The 21,196-nt window shown below is 35.7% G+C and overlaps 1 protein-coding gene across 9 annotated transcripts in view; it reads left to right on the plus strand.

The window, feature by feature from the left end:
- GPHN (gephyrin) overlaps positions 1–21,196 on the plus strand; it is a 425,260-nt gene that overhangs the window by 385,824 nt on the left and 18,240 nt on the right. For all 9 annotated transcript variants that reach the window (XM_032482212.1, XM_032482207.1, XM_032482209.1 and 6 more), the window contains one exon: positions 12,966–13,053. In XM_032482212.1, the coding sequence (XP_032338103.1) occupies positions 12,966–13,053 (88 nt within the window). The remainder of the gene's footprint in view (positions 1–12,965; positions 13,054–21,196) is intronic.

The following is a 21,196-nucleotide window of genomic DNA, read 5'->3' on the forward strand; positions in this document are numbered from 1 at the left end:
TAGTCAAACCTAGAGATTTCAAACAGATTTCAAATTATTGTGAGTTTACAGGGATAAACTACTTCTGAGCTCCATACTATTTCTACATTAAATATGGAATAGTAGATATCCTAGTTTTCTTTTCCCCATGGCTAGTTCAGTAACCTGTCAGCCTCTTTTTGTCCTCCTAGGCAGCGTGAACTATTGTTTCCCTGCTGTGGAGGAAGACTAAGACAAATGAGGATGTGCATAGGTACTTTTGATCTGACACATTTACCTCTTGAATTTAACAAGCAATAATCATGATTCAAATACACAGAATCTGCTTGGTGACATTTTTTGCAGTAAAGTTCAGCATTGATTGATCTTACATCATTCCTAAAAGTGATTTTAACTATTGAGTTGTTTATATTTCTGTATCAGTTTTAAAACAGCTTAGTAATGTAGCTTCCAAACTGCTGACGTGGGCTTTCTAGCCTATCAAGGCCTGAAGGGCTGGGAAATTCCTTTAATTAAGAAAAGAGTTCCCCCTTCTGAAAAATTGCCATCACAGAAACTTCCCCTGTCAGATCATGCTGGGCTGGCTTGGCTCTGTCATAAACTGATGTCTTGGATTTAAATTGCTTGCTCCTGCTGCTGCCAATTTTTGAAGCTGCCTCTTTGCATTAAAGCATGAAATCGAAGGGGAACAAGCACTGGGATAGCAAATTGGATTCTTATGAAACTGGACATTTAGCAGAAATTATCAAGATAGACTTAACAGAAAAGTGATTATTTGAGCAAAGCCCAATGTCTTACATCTTCCAATTTGTGAACCAAATATATCCTAGCTTCCTAGTGTTTACCTCATGTTCTAAAAGTAGAAATTTCTAATTATCAGACAGAATTTAGATCTGAATTTAATTGGTTCTTATCCTCTTTATAAACTGCCTGCTTCCCTTATGGAATGAACACCCTTTTCTGTTCAAAATACAAAGTTTCAATTTTTGAGTCAACATAATAGATTTGTTTTCCAATCATTTATCAGCAGAGGTCTCTCATTTTCTATTGGTTAACCAAAAGCATTCTTTCTACCTTAACAAACATGTGTTTATTGACAAGCGATTCTTCCCATTCTTAATGACAGACTTATTTTTAGTGACTATTACAGTTGCCTTTCTTAATCCTTCAAAGTTGCTGTTACAGTTGGTATTACTGATTCATCCAAGAATAACCTCTAGGTATTACAGTGCTTTTAAAAAAAGTTTTTCTTACCGGACCTGATTCCCGTGAAAAGTAATATTGTCCAGAAAGCCATTCCTAATTACCCCAAACTAGTTCTGATCATTGTGTTCCACTCAACATGTGTATCACTTCTTTTTATATGTATTTTCACTTTAACTAATGTATTTGGATTCAATCAGTGTTAATTTCTTTGCTATTTCATTCACTTTTCTAAAGTTTTGTCATTGTTTTCTGTACTGATTTGTAAACTTAAAGGCAGTGACTATACTTTCTTCTGTCTTTATATGACTCCACAGTGCCTGAAAACCCAGTGGGACTGAAGAAGGACTAAGTAATGGCTGTATGTAACGTGTAGTTTGATCCCATACATGAAGTATAGATACCCAAGAAATTTTTATAGTTAAGGAATTTATCCTTGACCTCTGAAGAAATTAGCATATGATTAGTTTATCCTGTTTGTTTATCTTAGTGTGATCAACTCCTATTATTCTCTAATCTCCAAATCCTGGAATTCTTTTTCTTTCCCACTGTCATCTTCACTCATCTTAAAGTGATACAGTTCACAGTTGGTGTAACAGATGAAACAGGAAACTAATTAGCATCTGTTAGTCCATCTGTGTGTTTATATTAAATATTTTAAAATAAAACTGCATTTGCATTCTGAATACTCTGTCTGAAATCCATAAAAGCTAATCTTGAGTAAAGGCTCTGTCTTTGTTTTGAATTTTTTAGTAGACTTCATGGGAAAGCAAAAAACAATTATGCCAGAATCAAGATTACATTAACTTAAGGCAGTAGGTTTAGTGAACATCCATCATCTCGTGTAAATACAGAATAAAAGAAAAAGAAAAAATAATTTTTCCTTGTGACGAGAACTCTTAGGATTTACTCTCTTAACTTTCATATATATATGTGTGTATCTATATATATAATATACAGTAGTGTTAATTATATTAATCATATTATACATTATATCCCTCGTATTTATTTATCTTGTAACTGGAAGTTTGTATATTTCCACCACCTTCATCCAATTTCTCCCACCCCTCACCTCTGGTAACCAGAAATCTGATCTCTTTTTCTATGGGTTGGCTGGTTGGTTTGTTGAAGTATAATTGACCTACAACACTATATGAGTTCCGGTTGCACCACGTAGTGACTCATTATTTCTATACATTAGAAAATAATCATCACAATAAAGTTAGTTATCATCTGTATTAGTTATAATATGAAGATATTATAATATTATTGACTGTATTCCTCACTGTACATTTCATCCCTGTGACTCACAATTTGCAACTGTAAGTTTGTACCTCTTAATTTCCCTCATCTATTTCACTGAATCCCCCACCCCCTCCCCTTTGGCAACCACCTGTTTGTTCTCTGTATCTGTGACCCTGTTTCTGTTTTGATGTTTGTTCATTTGTCTTGTTTTGGGGATTCTACATGTAAGTTAAAGCATACAGTATTTGTCTTTGTCTAACTTATTTCACTTAGCGTAATTCCTTTTAGGTCCATCCATGTTGTCACAAATGGCAAGATTTCACTATTTTTTATGGCCAATACATATATGTATGTATGTATGTGTATATATACCTCTCTTCTTTATGCATTCATCTATCAGTGAATACTTCAGTTGCTTCCATGTCTTCACTATTGTGAATAATGCTATAGGCAATGTAGGGCTGCATGTATCTTTTCAAATTAGTGGGTTTGTTTTCTTTGTAAAAATACTCAGAAGAAATGCTGGATCATATAGTAATTCTACTTATAATTTTTTAAGGAACCTCCATACTGTTTTCCATAGTGGCTACCCCAATTTATATTCCCACCAGCAGTGCACGAGGGTTCCCTTTTCTCCATCCTCACCAACACATGTTAATTGTTATCTTTTTGATAATAGCCATTCTGACAGGTGTGAGGTGACATCTCATTGTGGTTTTGATTTGATTAGTTTTTTGAGCATCTTTTCATGTGCCTATTGGCCATCTAAATGCCTTCCTTGGAAAAATATCTGTTCAGATCCTCTGCCCATTTTTTTAATCTGGTTGTTTGTTGTTTTGCTGTTAAGTTGTATGAGTTCTTTGTATATTTTGGATATTAACTCTTTATCAAACATATTGTTTGCAAATATCTTCTGCCATTCAATAGGCTCCCTTTTCATCTTGTTGATAGTTTCCTTCTCTTTGTAAAAGCTTTTTGGTTTGATATAGTTCCATTTGTTTATTTTCGCTTTTGTTTCCCTTGCCTGGGGAGACATATACAAAAAGATATTGCTATGATGATGTAAATGAGCATACTGCTCGTGTTTTCTTCTAAGGATTTTATGGTTTCTGGTCTTACACTTAATCTTTTAATTCATTTGGGGCTTATTTTTGTACATGGTGGAGGAAGTAGTCAAATTTGATTCTTCTGCAAGTAGCTGTCCAGTTCACCCATGCTATTTATTGAAGAGACTGTCTTTTCTCCATTGTATATCTTGCCTCCTTTGTCATAGATGAATTGACCATACATACAGGGTTTATTTCTGGACTTCTGTTCTGTTCCATTGATCTTTGTGTCCGTTTTTGTGCCAGTACTATACTATTTTAATTACTATAGCTTTGTAGTATACTTTGAAATCAGGGAGCATTGATATCTCCAGCTCTGTTCTTCTTTCTCAAGATTGTTTTGACCATTCAAGGTCTTTTGTGTTTCCGTATAAATTTAGAATTACTTTTTCTAGTTCTGTGAAAAATGCCATTGGAATTTTGATAAGGATTGCATTGAATCAGCAGATTGCCTTAGGTAGTATGGTCATTTTAACAATATTAGTTCTTCCAATTCATGAACGTGGTATATCTTTCTATTTGCATCATCTTTAATTTCTTTCATCAGTGTCTTACACTGTTTTTCCAAGCACAGGTCTTTTACCTCCTTAGATAGGTTTATTCCTTGGTATTTTGTGTCTTTTTTTTTTTTTTAATGCAACTGTAAATGCTATTGTTTTCTTAATATTTCTTCCTGATAGTTTGTTGTTAATGTAGACAAATGTAACAGATTTCTGTAAATTAATTTTGTATCCTTCTACTTTACTAAATTCATTTATTAGTTCTTTTGGTGGAATCCTTAGGATTTTCTATATATAGTATCATGTAATCTGCAAACAGTGACAGTTTTACTTCTTCCTTTCCAATTTGGATCCCTTTTCTTTTCTTTTTTCTTGTATCATTGCTGTGGCTAGGACTTCCAACACTATGTTGAATAACAGTGGCAAAAGGGGGCATCGTTGTCTTGCTCCTGATCTTAGAAAAAATCCTTTCAGCTTTTCATTGTTGAGTATAGCTGTGGGCTTATCAGATATGGCCCTTATTATGTTGAGTTGTGTTTCCTCTAGAGCCACTTTCTGGAGAGTTTTTATCATACATGGATGTTGAATTTTGTCAAAAAGTGTCTTCTGTGTATATTGAGATGATCATATGATTTTTATTCTTCAGTTTGTTAATGTGATGTATCACATTGGTTGATTTGCAGATATTGAGCCATTCTTGCACCTCTGGGATAGATCCCACTTAATCATGTTGTATGAACCTTTTAATGTATTGTTGAATTTGGTTTGCTAGTGTTTTGTTCAGGATTTTGGCATCCATGTTCATCAATGACATTGGTCTGTAATTTTCATTTTTGGGATATCTTTGTCTGTTTCGGTATCAGAGTGATACTGGCCTCAAAGAATGAGTTTGGATTAACGTTCCTTCCTCTGTAGTTTTTGGAGTAGTTTGAGAAGGATAGATGTTAATGCCTTTCTAAATGTTTGGTAGAATTCACCTGTGAAGCCATCTGGTCTTGGAATTTCATATGTTGGGAATTTTTTAAATTACTGATTCAGTTTCATTATTGGTAACCAGTCTGTTCATAATTTCTATTTCTTCCTGATTCAGTCTCAGAAACTTCTGCATTTCTAGAAATTTATCCATTTTTTTCAAGGTTTTCCATTTTATTGGTGTATAATTATTTGTAGTGATCTCTTGTGATCCTTTGTACTTGTGTGGTGTTGGTTGTAACTTCTACTTTTTTGTTTCTGATTTTATTTATTTGGATTCTCTTTTTTCCTGATGAGTCTGGCCAAAGGCTTATAAATTTTATTTATCTTTTCAAAGAACCAGCTCTTAGTTCGTTGATCTCTTTTATTGCTTTGCAAGTCTCTATTGCATTTATTTCTGCCCTGATCTTTATGATTCCTTTTCTTCTACTAACTTTGGGTTTTGTTCTTCTTTTTCTACTTCATTTAGGTGTAGGGTTAGGTTGTTTATTTGAAGTTTTTCTTGTTTCCTTAGGTAGTCTTGTATCACTATAAACTGCCTCTTAGAACTGCTTTTGCTGTGCCCCATAGTTTTAGGTTGTTACGATTTCATTTTCATTTATTTTTAGGTATTTTTTTATTTCCTCTTTGACTTCTTCAGTGACCATTTGGTTGGATAGTGGCATATTATTTAGCCCACACGTGTTTGGGGGTTTTTTTGTTTTTTGTTTTTTCATTTAGTTAATTTCTGGTCTCAAAGTGTTGTGGTCAGAAAAGATGCTTGATATGAGTTCAGTGTTCTTAAATTTATTGAGATTTGTTTTGTGACCTAGTATGTATTCTGTCCTGGGGAATGTTCCATATGCATTTGAGAAGAATGTATATTCTGCTGCTTTTGGGTAGAATGGTCTATATGTATCAACTAAGTCCATCAGGTCTAAAATGTCATTTAAGGCCAATGTTTCCTTATTGATTTTCTGCCTAGATGATCTGTCCATTGCTGTAAGTGGGATGTTAAATCCCCTACTATTATTCTGTTACAATCAATTTCTTCCTTTATGTTTGTTAATATTTTCTTTATGTATTTAGGTTCTCATATTGGATATATGTATGTTTTCAATTGATTTATCTTCTTGTTGGATTGATCTCTTTATCATTATGAACTGTCGTTCTTTGTCTCTTGTAGCAGTCTTTATTTTAAAGTCTATTTGTCTTATAAAAGTATTGCTACTCAAACTTTCTTTTCTTTTCCATTTGCATGGAATAAATACCATTTTCCCTCCCATGCTTTTCAGTCTGTGTGTATTTAGATCTGAAGTGAGTCTCTTACAGACAGCACATATAAGTGTCTTATTTTTTTTCATTCATTCAGCCACTCTGTCTTTAGATTGGAGCACATATACACTTAAAGTAATTATTGATAGGTATGTACTTACTGCCATTTTGTTACTTACTTTTGGTTAGTTTTTAGTTCCTTTCTTTTTTTTTTTTTTTTTTGCTCTCTTCCCTTGTGATTTGATGACTGTCCTTATTGCTTTGTTTCTCTCTTTTTGTCTGTGTGTATCTATTACAGATTTTTGGTTTGTGGTTACCATAAGGTTTATATATAGCAACCTACATGTATATGTGATCATTTTAAGATGATGATATCTCAAGTTCAAACACATTCTAACAAACCTGCATTTTTACTTTCTCCCTGCATGTTAATATGTTTGATATCATATTTTACATATTTTTGTTTCTGTATCTTTAACTGCTTATTGTGGATATAGATGATTTTATGAATTTTGTCATTTACCCTTCCTACTAGCTTTGTGAGTGGTTGATTTACTACTTTTACTGAATACTTATACTGTACTACTTATACTACATTGCCTTTAACAATGAGATTTTTCCTTTCATTATTTTCATATTTCTAGTTGTGGGCTTTTCTTTTTCACTTAGAGAAGTCCCTTTAACATTTCTTGTAAAACCAGTTTAGTGGCGTTGAACTCTGAGCTTTCGCTTGTCTTTAAAACTCTTTCTCTACTCTAAATCTGAATGATAGCCTTGCTGGGTAGCATATTCTTTGCTGTAGGATTTTACCTTTCATCACTTTAAATATATTATGCCACTCCTTTCTGGCCTGCAAAGTTTCTGCTTAAAAGTCAGCTGACCCTGTTAAGAGAGTTCCCATGAATGTGACTAGCTGCTTTTCCATTGCTATTTGTAAGATTCTGTGTCTTTAATTTTTGTCTTTTTTATATAAACTGTGCCATAGTGTGGACCATTTGGATTGATTGGTTTGAGACTCTCTTTGTTTCCCAGGCCTGGGTGTTTATTTCCTTCCCCTGGAAGATTTCAGCTATTATTACTTCAAATAGGTTCTCTGCCCCTTCCTTCTTCTCCTTCTGGGACCCTGTTAATGTGAAAATTAATGCACTTGATGTCCCAGAGTCTTTTAAATTATCCTCATTTTTTAAAAATTCTTTTTTACTTTTTCTCTTCAGCCTGAGTAATTCCCACTACTCTCAGTTTATTTATCCATTCCTCTGTATCACCTAATTTACTGTTGATATCATTTAGTATACTTTTAAGTTTAGTTATTGTATTCTTCATCTCTCTTTGGTTCTTCTTTATATTCTAACTCTTTGTTAAACTTTTTACTGTGTTCATCCATTGTTCTCCTGAGTTCACTGAGCATCTGTATGACTCTTTATTGGGTAGATTATTTATCTCCATTTCATTTAGTTCTTCTTCTGGGGTTTTATCTTGTTCTTTTATTTGGAGCATATTCCTTTGTCACCTCATTTTGCCTAACTGTTTGTGTGTATTTGTATGTATTAGGTAGGTCAGTTACATTTCCCAGTCTTGGATCAGTGGCCTTATATAGGTGATGTCCTATGGGGCCCAACAGCACTCTCCCCTCTGGTCACCAGAGCTATGTGATCTAGGGGTGCCGAGTGGGCTGAATGGCCCTTCTCTTGTGGTTGGTCTACTACTCTGGGCATGCTGTTAAGCAGGGCTGTTCCCAGCCCAGATGGCTGCCAGGCCTTACATTATGAGGAGGCTGCTGGCTGCTGGTGGATAGGGCCAGGTCTTGGCATGGCTGGCTTCACAGCCTTGGGGGTCCCAGGGGTGTTGTTTGCCCACTAGTGGCCAGGACTGCAAGGAACCAGGGGTCCAAAGGCTGTTGCTGACCCACTGATGGGTGTTTCAGATCCCAGCACCATTGGCTGTGAGTCCCCAGTGTCTGAGACTGGTATTTACCTGCTGGTGGATGGGTCCAGGTACTGATAATCTAGAAGGATTCCAAAATTGCGCTCGCCAGCACCAGTGCCCCTGTGATAAAAAGAGCTCCCCAAAATGGTTTCTGCCAATATCTATGTCCCCAGGGGAATCCCAGTGATCTCCTGCCTCTCTGGGAGGCTTCTCCAAGTAGGTCTGACACTGACTCCTATCATATTACTGCCTCTGTGCTGAGTCTAGGAGCTATGAGATTTTGTATTTGTCCTTTAAGAGCAGAATATCTATTTCCCAAAGCTGTCTGGCTTTCTTGAACACATATCCCACCTGCCTTCAATGCCAGACATTCTGGGGGCTTGTCTTTCCAGTGCAGGACCCCTAGACTGGGGAGCCAAATGTGGGGCTTGTACCCCTTGCCCCTTGGGGATGATCTCTGCAGTTGTGATTATCCTTTTGTTTGTGGGTTGCCTACCCAGGGGTGGGTCTTTTCTATACTGTGTCTTTGCCTCTCCTGCCCATCTCATTGTGGTTCCTTCTTTATATCCTCAGCTGTAGAAAATCTTTTCTGTTAGTCTTCAGGTCACTCTCAGGACAGTTTCTCTGTAAACAGTTGTAATTTTGGTGTGCCTGTGGGAGGAGGTGAGCTCAGGGTCTTCTTCCTCCACCATCTTGGCCCTATTCCAGATACAAATTTAAAAAGTAAAGAGTCTGAACTGAAAGTGGATCCCCAATGCTCAGTGAAATCTGAAAAGATGTAATAGTCAAAAGATATCATACCCTCTAAACATATTCCTCCTTCACAGAAACTGATTAGTATATGAAGTCTTGAATAAGCCACATTCATTCTCTGACAGATTTATTGTGAAATATACTTCTCCTGTATCTTTTATCTATCTTTCTATTAAGTTTAAACTTCTTTGGCATCTGATTAAATTAGGACCTAGGAAGAGTGTTGTTATTATTATTGGTGGCCATCTCCCAAGTTGAAGGTGAATGTCTTAGCTTTGGGGGAAAAAAATGCTTTTATTTTTTTCACTCAAGTCAAATAGTTAAACATTCCTGATGTTCAAAAAGTAAGAGGAACAAAAGTATGGTCTACAAGATGACTATCATATTGGATGACTATCATATTGAATGTCTGCATCAGTTTTTCCCTCTCTGCTTCAGTCTATACGTGAAGAGAAAGTAGTCACTGTGTTTATTATATAAATTTCAGTATTTCCATAGACTACAATGTCTTAGAATTGAAAGGAATTTCTGATATTAGCTTCTCCAATCTTTTGCCCAATGGAAGTGTTAGAGAAAATTTCTAACAGCTAGCCACCAGGTTTTTGTTCAGTGCTCTTAGTGAGGAAGATCTTATTTGCCTCACAAAGCACCTTTATTGTTGCGTGGCTGTTATGGTAAGGATGTTTTTCCATTACACTGAGCCAAAATCTGTATCCCTGTTTCTTTCTCTATTAGTTCTAATTCTGCCCTCTGGAGCAGCACCAAATAAATTGACCACGTGAAGGTCTCTCAAAGAAAAGTACTATTTATCATTACATAAATGTTAAGTTGTATCTTCTCTTCCATCCAGAGACAATGTTATTTTCCCATAATGTCATTATAGTTGTAATGATTATATACTGTTCAGTCCCAAAGCTACTTTGGAGAGATTGAGTTGAGGCCAGGGTTCATTCAGTTCATTTATTGAGTGCCTACAATGTACAAGGATTTGGCAGGGCAGTCAAGAAGCCTAGATAAAAACAAACCCTGTCATGTGAGACAGTCATGTATTGTTGTATAATCTATAAAATTTTACTTTTTGTAATTTGTTTCCTCTGTTTATGCTTTTTAGTTCTTTTAACTTTAAACTCCACTTTGACATTAAAATGCCACTCCTGCTTCTTTGCATATTTACTTTTGCCTGATGTCTTTTTGCCCTACCCTTTATTTTTCTTTCATCTCTTTTAAGTATATCCCTTGTAATAACATTCAAATGGGATTTGAGCTTTAAAAAAGTCAATCTGCATCTGCCTTAAGTTACTGTAACCCTGATCCTAGCATGAAATTTGTTTTGCTTTACCATGAAGTTTGCTATAAATTATTCCCTTGATGATTTTTTTTCCATCTTACTTTATGTTTCCCATTTATACTACTTTGTTATTTCTTCCTAGTCCTTTTCCCTGTTACTGGTTTGATCCAGATGCTGTTTCCTTTTACTTACTATTTTGGAAAATATGCTGTACTCTACCATCCCCCTCATGCTTTCTTTTGAATTTCTGATACTCATAATCAAATACTCATTTCTCCACCATTACATTTTTAAAAGGTACTAACTATATCCCTCTTACAAGACTTTCCCGTTTCCTCCATGCACCTCCTACACCAATGAGACCTTTAGAATACTTCTGCTTCTCCCATCTCCTCCCACCTCCTCAACTTTTACGCATTGCTGAGATAATGCTTTTAAATCTAGACTATTCTTAAGTTTTCTCTTGCAATGTATCTACAACTTCTGGGGAATCCATGTTTAGTGCATATATTGTAATTCCCCAGATTATTTGATCATTTTTCATTTAGATTTAGTTATATAGTTTATAAATGTGTATGTGTATATTTTACTAGTGTTTTCTTTCCTCTTCATCTTCCCCTATCTTGAGATCTCTGATCTGATTAAATTTTTTACTTAGAGTCATTTTTCCAGAACACACTTGTTGATTTATTATCTGAATCTTTGCATTTTTACAATATTATTCTTCTATCCTGACAGGTGAATAGTGTCTGACTGGGTATTGGAGTTGGGGGTTGCAAGCCTTTTTTCTTAGTTTAGCCTGATGTTAATCTACTATTTTATAGTTTTTGTTATTGTAGGTAAGAAATCCAAAGCCTATATTCTTTTTTCCTTTGTTAGTAAATCTAATCTTTCTGTCTGACAGTTTGTAAGATTTTCTCTTTATCCTTGAAATAATGAAATTTTACCAGAACATTCTCAGTTTTATAATTTTTTGTCAATCTTGCCTAGAACTTAGTAAATCTTATCATTCTCCAAGCTGGAGTCATTCCAAATAAGTGAAATTTTCCACTATTCCACCCCCACCCCCACTACTCGCTCTTCTTTTTCCTTATGGAATTTCTCTTAACCTCTGTGCTGTGCCACTTCCCAACTGTTTATCTCTTGTAGAGCCTCTTGGGTGGATCTCAAGTGCCTCTCCTTAGCTCTGTCATCCCTGGATAAAATGTGAAATGATGTCCTAGTTACAAATCTTCTTTTCCTCCTCCTCCTCTTCCTATTCCTCCTCCTCTTCATTCTCCCATCAAATAGTACATTAAGGGAAAGAAAAATGAACAAACTTCTCTACCAGGAGAGATTTGGGAGGACGTACGCTATCTCATTGAGACATCATTTGACTTCAAGTTTAAAAAATAACTGCTTAAGCAAAGGACAGATTTATGGGAAGATAATAGGGTTGTCTCATGGAACCCAAGACCAAGAATAGGCCTCAAGAGAGACCAAAAACAAGAACTAGAGAATCAGAAGTTCTACTGTTCCCTTTTTTAGATATACATGTTAGATGTCCATGAGGAAAAGGGGGAAACAACCCCATACCCCACAGGGTAAGAAGTTCTTAGAAAACAAAGTGTAGGCTGGACAAATATTCCTCAAAAGCCACCTTTTCTGACCTCCACCATTTGAAGGGAAATGCAAGTGCAGTGCACATTGCCCACTAGCCTTGTATGATTTTTAAGTTGTAACTAAACAGCCCCTTTCAGCTACTCCCTGCTGTCCTGTCCCCCCATAAGCCCTGACATTTTGTTTTTTTCTCACTTGATCAATTTCAAGTTAGGCCTTTGCAACCCTTCTAACATCCACAGGATAAGACTCTTGATTTCACTCCATCCTTCTCCCTGGGCCTTTCATCTGTCCAGTCAAAGGGGCTAGTGCACTTGTCTCTTCAGCTGACTATCAGGAATCTGCCTCTTTTCAGTCCCAAATTTTCATCCTGTCCCTTTACCCTCTCAGAATATTTTACATGGTCTCTGCCTTCTTTATTCTTTTTGCCTCTACCCTTTTTTTCCCCAGTAAATACCTACTGGCTCTTCATATTTTTAGGGAACCCCACCCACCCTTTTCCCATTAGATGAAGTTCAAATTCTTGAGCTTGAGGGCCCTCCAAAATTGTATCCTATACCACCGGTCCCGGCCGTTCCAAGTCAAGTCCTTCACTCTAAACAGTTTATTTTCCCCACTGATCTAGAACACCCCAGCTTCGTCACAGGCCAATCCTCTTGCTTACAAGGCCATTTCCCATTCCTTCCACCTGTAAAAATTCATCCCATTCCTCAAGGCCTAACTAGATGAGTCATATTCCCTTTAAAGAATCCTAAGTCTCCAACACCTGTGGTGACCAACTGTCCTGGTGTGCCTGAAATTTCCTAGGACATGTAACTTTCAGCACTAAATCTGGGATATTCCTAGGCAAAGTGGGATGGGTAGACAGCCTACCCACCCCTCACTGTCTCTCCTCATTATGCTGCCTTGGTCAGTAGAGCAAAAAGCCATGGAGGTACCAGTCACCACTACTTCCACACTTACAAGCTTCTTTCTCCACAGTGAGATATGCTCCTTTTGGGCAGAGACCTTTTTGATTCCCACTTTATACAGAATATAATGCTGTACTCATGTTAATGCCTACTCATTGAATAGGTGGTTTTATTTTAAGTTGGCACTATATTTAAAATCTTATCTTTATTTGTCTTTATTTTTTTCCAGCCCAGATGACTTACTCAATGCCTTGAATGAGGGTATCAGTCGTGCTGATGTCATCATCACATCAGGGGGTGTATCCATGGGGGAAAAGGTATGAAAAAATGTGGTTCATGAAATACACTTGATTAACTATGGTCTGGTATCCATAACCAGACCCCCACAAAGCTTGAAGTTCATGGGTCTTCAGAAATTTCTGAGCATTCTAAAAGGGATGTGGTGCAGATAGGTCAGAGAGCTTACCATCTCAAATTACATTCAGAAATGAAGATGTTAAAAATGTAGGTAGGTATTCTCTTTACAGCAAATTGCTGAATCAGTCTTCTCCCAAAGTCTCCTAGAGGTCTTTAGCCTGGGGTGAAGCAGATTGCTGCAGACCTCTCCTGAGATCACAAAGGCTAGGGGCTGAGGTCTGCACTGTAGTGAAGCTATAAGAAATAATTTGTAACATGTCTGTTATCATTACCATCAAACTGCCTGTGGTGCTCTGAGCATCACAAGAGCAAACCCTGAAGTTGAGTACTTAAATGTTAAATTTATTACTTCCAGACTGTTTTGTATAAAACTTATCTTGGTTGCTTAATTATGGGACAATACATATTTGGCAGGCCTAAAGTTTGCTTTTCCAATACTCCTGAAGAGGCAACAAGCTTATAACTTACACAGGCCTGGCAACTGTGGCTCAGTTATGGTGAGGACAGAATATTTCGCAACCTTAACCTTCTTTGTTAATGCTAACAAAGATGACATTTATCTTAGGGATTTATTCACAAGTAAACAGAGCCTATATAGTTAAAGCATATTGGTTTTCTTTATTTCACTCTCTGTGTGGTAAGATACTTACACTAAACCTTTAATTTCCTGGGAAGGAGATTTTTGGAACTGGGCTTCCCAGAATATTCTACAGGAGCTAATAATTGTCCTCCCTACCTCCCTGAGGGGGAATGAGATGAAAGAACCAGGAAGAAAGAGATAAAGCATAAATGCAGCAAACTTTTGCCAGCCTGCAAGTTTAATCCCCCAAAAATTCCAGTGTATTTCAGTAGTGGAAAGAAAGAAAAATGTAAGAGATAGAACATCTGCTGAGCCTGAAAACCAGTTACTGAAAAGATAGGGACGTCAAGGAAAGATCCAGAAGCATTATGTAGCAGGCATGAATTTTAAGTGCAGAAACTCAGGTATACAAGAAATTTATTGACTTGATTCAACTCAAATTTTACCTATGCTGCAGAACTGGCAGGAGATTTTATTTATGTCACTATGGGACTAATCACTTCTAAGAATTATGCCAAGGTACTGGGAGCAGCTTGAGAGGCAACAGAACATCAAGGAGACACATCCGGTCACCAGTCTGTGCTGGATACATCTAAAGTGTTGTTATAGGGCCATTAGACCTCAGATCTTTGCTTCTGTCGACTGAAAAAAAAAAAAAAAAAGCACAACCTGAAAGTTGAGAATTATATTTCATTTGGTGGACATACTGAGGACTTAAGCCTGGGTGGCAGCCTCTCACATAGCTGTAAGGGTCTGTTCTGAAACGGTAAGGGAGGAACCAAGATATATAGGAGTTTTGGCAAAACAAAACAAACTAAAAAAAACCAAAAACAGGTAGTCAGAACATCAAAAGATTAGTGCTAATTAAAGAAAATACAGCCATCTCAAGTTGATGGATTTACTACTTTTCTGTGTTTGGGATGACGCAAGAATCTGGGCTCAATGAAATCATTTCTTTGATATACATCTTAACTATCTAGGGCCAGTATCCTGTTTTTCTCCATCCTGAATCCCCTCGGGGCAGCTGCAGTAGCTCATGGCTTGATGGCTGCAACATCTTTTGTTTACAAGATAACAGGCAACATTCTTTGTACACACTCCCTTAGGCTACACTAACAGCATTGGGATCATGAGGAGGCTGGGAGCCTCAGGGCAGAGGAAAGGGGGCCCTACTGCTTGTGGGACCCACAGGCCTCTATCATCTTCTCAGCCAAGGAGAAAGGGCTCTTCCACAGTTGCTTCTCTCAGAATCTCTCCTCACCCCCAACTTCCCCCTGACCCACATAGCCTTTCCAAAGTTTTCACTTTTATAAAACACCAAAAGTTTCAGGTAAACAGTATCTGCTTTTTGCCCTAAAAAATAAAGAATTATGCATTACTATAAATTTTTCACCACCTATGGAATTTTAAAATAGCTCAAAGGCAATGAAAGGTGTAGATAACCGAGAAGGATACACGATACTCTAGACTGAACACCCAGTAATTGTTTTTGCCTATTTCAGAGTCTTAATTTTTCTTGACAGTGCCTCCCCCACCCTATATGATCAAAATTATCACAAAGATCATTAGTGATACGAAAAAGGGCTGGTCTCATAGGCTTACCCTGAACTTAGCAACAAGAGTGTTAATTAACCATATAGGCCTCCCTTTGTTTGTTTTGCAAATCTAGAGCCATACAGCAATAGAACATTAAAACTAATCAACAATATACCAAGCAAATAAATACAATATAATTTCTCTTATCATTTCATTCGGTCCTATGTCATTCCAGTTCTGCTAGATCTTGGGTTAGCAATCTGCTTTCTTGAAGCCATCTGCTTCCATTCTATAGAGTCGTGGGATTCTTGACTCAGTCCACTGGTATTATATAAAAGTTATCTAAGCTATATTGCCTCAGAAGCCTAGGGACTATTCTTTGAGTCATCAGTAGTTCAAAATACCTATGATGGTCCTTTTCCCTAGTGCTCTGAACCTTTGCTGCAGACACAAACTATTTACTGTAGCTTATAGCAAAGCCTTCAGGCAAGGATCAGAGTAAGCAGAAACTTTCCACAGATGACAGGTATTTAATGACCATGCTTAATTCATTACTATAACTAATGATATGAGAATAGAAGATAAATAAGGTTCTCTATTGGTATGCAGTATGTCTGCTTCATAAAAGTTTTGATCAGTGTTTCCCCAGTAGGTGAAAATATATTAAAGACAGCAAGGGCATTGTCAAATCTCCAGACACTTCCCATAAAGCATACAATTTCTGAAATATTAATGACATTTTACATATATGACTCTAACCTAGAGCCCAGTGAGCCTTTCTTCTCAGATATGCAGCAGCTCTCTTCCCATGAAACTCTTATAATGGTAACGTATCAAACAAACCTAACTACTTCTAATATCTCTTTTTATAAGATGAAAGAACAAATCTTTGTGACCTTTGGGAGGCCCTCTACAAAATTTCTAAGATAGTCTTAGGTGTAAACAGTACTCTGAAATTTTTATTTTTATTTTTTTTTCTAAATTTCGGTCTGATCTTTAGAAGGAAAAATCAAGAGTGGTCAAAAAATAATTGGGTACTTGATTGAAATAGGATTATGGGTACCGTAGAAACAGTACTTGGTTATCTGATTTTTCAAAGCAACAATAAAATATTTGAAAACAAGCATAGAAGTTAACATGATTGTAAATAATATTGGCTCATTCATAAGTGAGGAACTTTGTTCTACATTTTGATTTATTTCCTTAAATAATCAAAGGCAAAATAAAAAGCACAAAAAGAATAACCTTTCATATCATAGCGATAGCATTAACCAGTAAACCAAAGAATAAGTTCATCAAAACTCTGTGAACTTACTAAAATGTTAATATATTTCTCAGCTTCATTTTAAACACAGGTATTATAAACCAAGCCAAATCAAAGTAACTTTAAGAGTTTTGTCCTTCTCCTGCTTTTTTTATATTTTTGAACAGACTCTTTACTTTAGAACACAGAGTGGTCCCTAGGCCCACGAGGGTACTTGAAATCCTTTAAGTGGGTCTGCAAGGTTGAAACTATCTTCATAATAAAACTAAGATTTTATTTGACTTCTTTATTCTCCTCTCAAGAGGGTACAGCAAGTTTTCTCAGTGGCTATATGATGTATGATATTTCATCAGACTGAATACAGAAGCAAGTAGGAAAATCCACCTGACTTCTGTTAAGCCAAACATTAAAGAAACGTTTTAATTATAAAACAATGCATATATACCAATAAAGCTTTTTTCAAAAAAAAAAAAAGGGCACAGGAGAGAATTCTGGGGTGCTGGTAGGTAATGTTATGATTTTTGACCTGGAATAAACTGGTGTTTCTTTGCAAGTGTTAAACTTTATTTATATTTTATGAACTTTTCTGTATGTACATTATATTGTACAATAAAAATAGTAGGAAAATTGGAATTTTTTAAATGCATAAACAATAAGTTACTTATGCTAACATGAAATGTTTCATCATTGTTATTTCCAAATGAGCCAACAAATAAATATTTTTTAATTTCTTAGTTTTTGTTTCTAATATAATAAATGTCAATAGACATAACCCATTTAAAAAAATAATAATAAAACTGTAGAGATCCTTAATAGATTTTAATTTAAGAGCATGTAAAAGCTCCTGACACCAAATATTTTGAGTACTGGACTTTTAAAAAAATTTTTTTCCTTGAAAAAGAAAGAACATATATAGTTATACTTCTCTATTATTATCGCTCCTAGCATAACTGCAGCCACCCATGTTCCTTATAATAAGTTTAAGAAAATAATTTCTATTGCACAGCAAAAACTAGAGGGCGTAGATTATTGAGAAATCATATGTAAGCATTTTAGCAACTAGCAAAGTTCATAAATACTCAGAATACAACTTTCTACAGCCTCATACATCCCTTTTGTAACTCGTAATGTAGCAAAAATGAACACATTCATTAGCATGACCCAAAGATATACCCTGTCAATTGCATGTTAAAATATGAAGCAAAATATATTAATTTAAAAGCAAAAATGTATTAACTTTGTCATGCTTAGTAAACAATGATCCAGTATTCTATCTTACTTAGATAGATATCTGATGATTATTCATTAATTAACTAATTTAATAACTGTTGAAGATTTTAAGTTACTTAAAGATTTTGAAAATTATTTTCAAGCTGACATTCTAAAAACATAATTACTATTGAAAGTAAAAGTTTGTCACAATAATGATTCGATTTCATTGAACCAAATTTCACATTTTTTGCACAATCTTAAGTATTATATAAGAATAGTGTCAGCTTATTTGATGAAAACACCTGTATAATTTTAGGAAAAAAACTAAAGTGAAATAAAATATATTTGCCTAATTTTACTTAACACTGATAAATAAGAGAAAGAACATGCCTGGGTTTTCTTATTAACCAAAATGATTAAGCTAGTCTTATTTACCAAAGACTTACTGTAACTGTGTGAACTTTGATTCTTAAAATTATAAGAAGTATGTTTTTTAGTGTAGCATATTTAAAATTATAAGATAAATTTTCTTATTATCTGGGAATTTTAGGAATATTCTGTTTATATAAGTGCCTATTTATCTCTCTAAATCAATCAGAATAGAGTACCTTTAATTTAAGAGGCATTATGATTGTTTTAGTGTGTTAGGTTTTTTCCCCTGGCAAAGCAAACTTTGTTAAGTGGGCCTGAGGTTAGGGCTTTTCTTTCCCAGTCCTGCTGAAACCAAAGAGTTGGGGTTGAGAGGCTCTTTTGGTGCCTTCCCAACACCACCCTCACATGGACTCAGATGGAGAGAGGTAGGGTGGGGGCACCCTGAATCTTCAGCACATTCTACTTGGTGGTCTCACAGGCAAATAATTTTTGAATACCCTCCAGAAATAGGAAAACATTTCACACAAAATGAGATAAACACCTTTCTGAATCACAGACACATAGACACACAGACACATAAAGTACAGCTTCAGTTTTACATCTTCAACCACAGGCAAGAGTAAACACAGAAACAAAAATGCCTCAGTCTACAAATAAAGAACTATTTTCCCTCCTAGATGTCACAAAGTTCTTGATTCATTTAGGCTCAAGATGACAGTAAGACAAATAAACAAAAAAGATTAACAAACCAGATTCTCTGTCTCCTCTTACCTAACAGAGAATAGATTTCAATCATCCGTTTATAGGGATCACCAAATTGTCAGACCATAAAACCAAATTCTTTGCTGCCACAAGGGGGAATACCGTGTTGGCCACTTACAGAAACAAAAATAGAACCAAAATCAATAGAGGAGGCAAAAATAGAGGAACCACAAGTTAGCAGAGTTCAAGTTTTATTGCTGCTTGTCATTCACTCCAGGAAACAGGGAAAGATGTGTCCAGGTTTAAGCCACCCATAAAGTGCACTTTTCTGGCAGTCATGTTTACTTGGCTTTATCAGGTAAATCAATGAGGCATCTCAGTGAAACCTTGAGAATTATTAAAGTATAATTTTTTAAAGATAAAATGAACCTCATAAATATATTTTTTTCATTATATAAAATAAATGTGTCAAAGATTTTATTTAAGTTGTTAATTAGTGAGGGAGCCAGTAAGATGTTACAACTGGTTCAGAGAATTCAGAGAACACAGGCATGTATATAGGTAATTAAGAATCCTGAAATCAGTTTACTGGTAGATGCGAAACTGTTTTATATCCACAGACAAATAATCAATTACATCTCCACCAACAGAATTAGTTTGCATTTCTTTGGATAACGATCATGTACACTATCAGTTTTCTACAGCTTAATTTTTGTAAAATAGCTCAAAGACAATGAAAGTTACAAATAACCTAGCAGCTTGTGCTACAGTGGACATCCAGTAATCTTTTTTTTCCTATTTCAAAGTCTTCTACAATTTTTCTGATGTTGTTTACTCTTACTTGAGTTGAGGGAAAGATCTGTTTCCTTCATCCTTTCATTTTTCTTCCTTATCCAACTCTGTATTTCAGAACATCAGCCAGAGATCCTTGCTGCATCTATAGGCAGACAGAAACTCAAGAACAATGATTCTCAGCCTTTATTGCTATGTCTGTTGCAAGCTTTACATCACAAAAAACATGATGCATTTCTTCATGTTCAAAAAGAGTGGAAAAAAGGCACTTTTTAACAGGATTTTTTTCAAGAAAAATAAAATACTTTCATTCATTAAGCAAATATGTAATGAGCATATCTACTTTTCAAACTATCATTTTCTTTAAGGCCCTGTACATATGGCCTCTGCCTGTCTCTCCAACCTCACCTTATGCCTCTTTTCTACTCATTTAGTACCTTCCATTGTCTTTTCAGTTCTAGACATATCTTTTGCTGCTTTAGAAGCTTTTGTATATACTTCCCCCTGCCTGGAATTCTCATCCCTCCACACTTCACTTGGTTGAATCCTTCTCATCTTCACCACCTCTTTTAAAATGGCCCTTTCTTATTCTCCACCCCACACCATTATTCTCTGTCCCAGCAACTGCTTATTTCCTTCATAGCATGTGCCACGCTTTATAATTATTTTATTTGTTGGTTTACTTATTTTAGGCTGTCTCCCCCAGTAAAATATATAATAGGACATCTTTGTGTCAGGGGCCATATCTATCTTGTTAACCATTAAATCTCTAGCACAAATAAAATTCCTGATACATAATGGGCACATACAAATACTTGTTGAACTAGCAAATGAATGAATTAAAGGCATGTGCTATTCACTAGGGATTCATTATATATATACAAGGTTCCTGTTCTCACAAACTTTGTAGTACAATAAAGGATATATATCAGTTATCAGGCAATTGCAGTATAATCTAAGTGTGTGATGTCAGAAGGACATAGTATTATGAAAACACATAAGGAAGGCCTGGAGATTTCTGCTGCTTCTATGATGGAGTGACTTATTTGGACCAACCCTCCCACCAAGAACAACTATAAAAGCTACACAAATTTTTTAAAAAAGAAAGAGAAAAGAAAAAGCAGTTATCTGAAGAGAACAACTAAGACAACCAGGATTCAAGGCACCAAGATCTCAGAGAAAAGTGAACCACAGAGAAATAAAACTGAAATTCTTCGACATATTTTTCCTCAAGGCATTTACTAATTCCTCAGGGGACAGGGCAAAGTGTAATGTTACCAGAGGCCAAGAAGCTAAGCATAACAGAATAGCTAAAAGGCGAAGAAAATAAGAATTTTCAACAGTCTTAAGAGTTTAAGACCTGCCATGGAGGAGGGGCCCTAGCAAATATCTCAGGCCTTCAGTTTAAACCTTTGAAGAATTGTGCTCTAAGAGTAAGGACAAACTGAAAATAAATCAGTCTTTATAAAGACTGCAATTGAGCCTCAAATTATCTCAACGTCTGATTAGATCAAGGTAATCTTAATTTAACTACCAGAAGAAATTAAATCCTTTCTGGAGGAATATATCATCATTCAGAGCGTCT

Source organism: Camelus ferus, chromosome 6, assembly GCF_009834535.1.
Source record: "Camelus ferus isolate YT-003-E chromosome 6, BCGSAC_Cfer_1.0, whole genome shotgun sequence".
NCBI lineage: Eukaryota > Metazoa > Chordata > Mammalia > Artiodactyla > Camelidae > Camelus > Camelus ferus.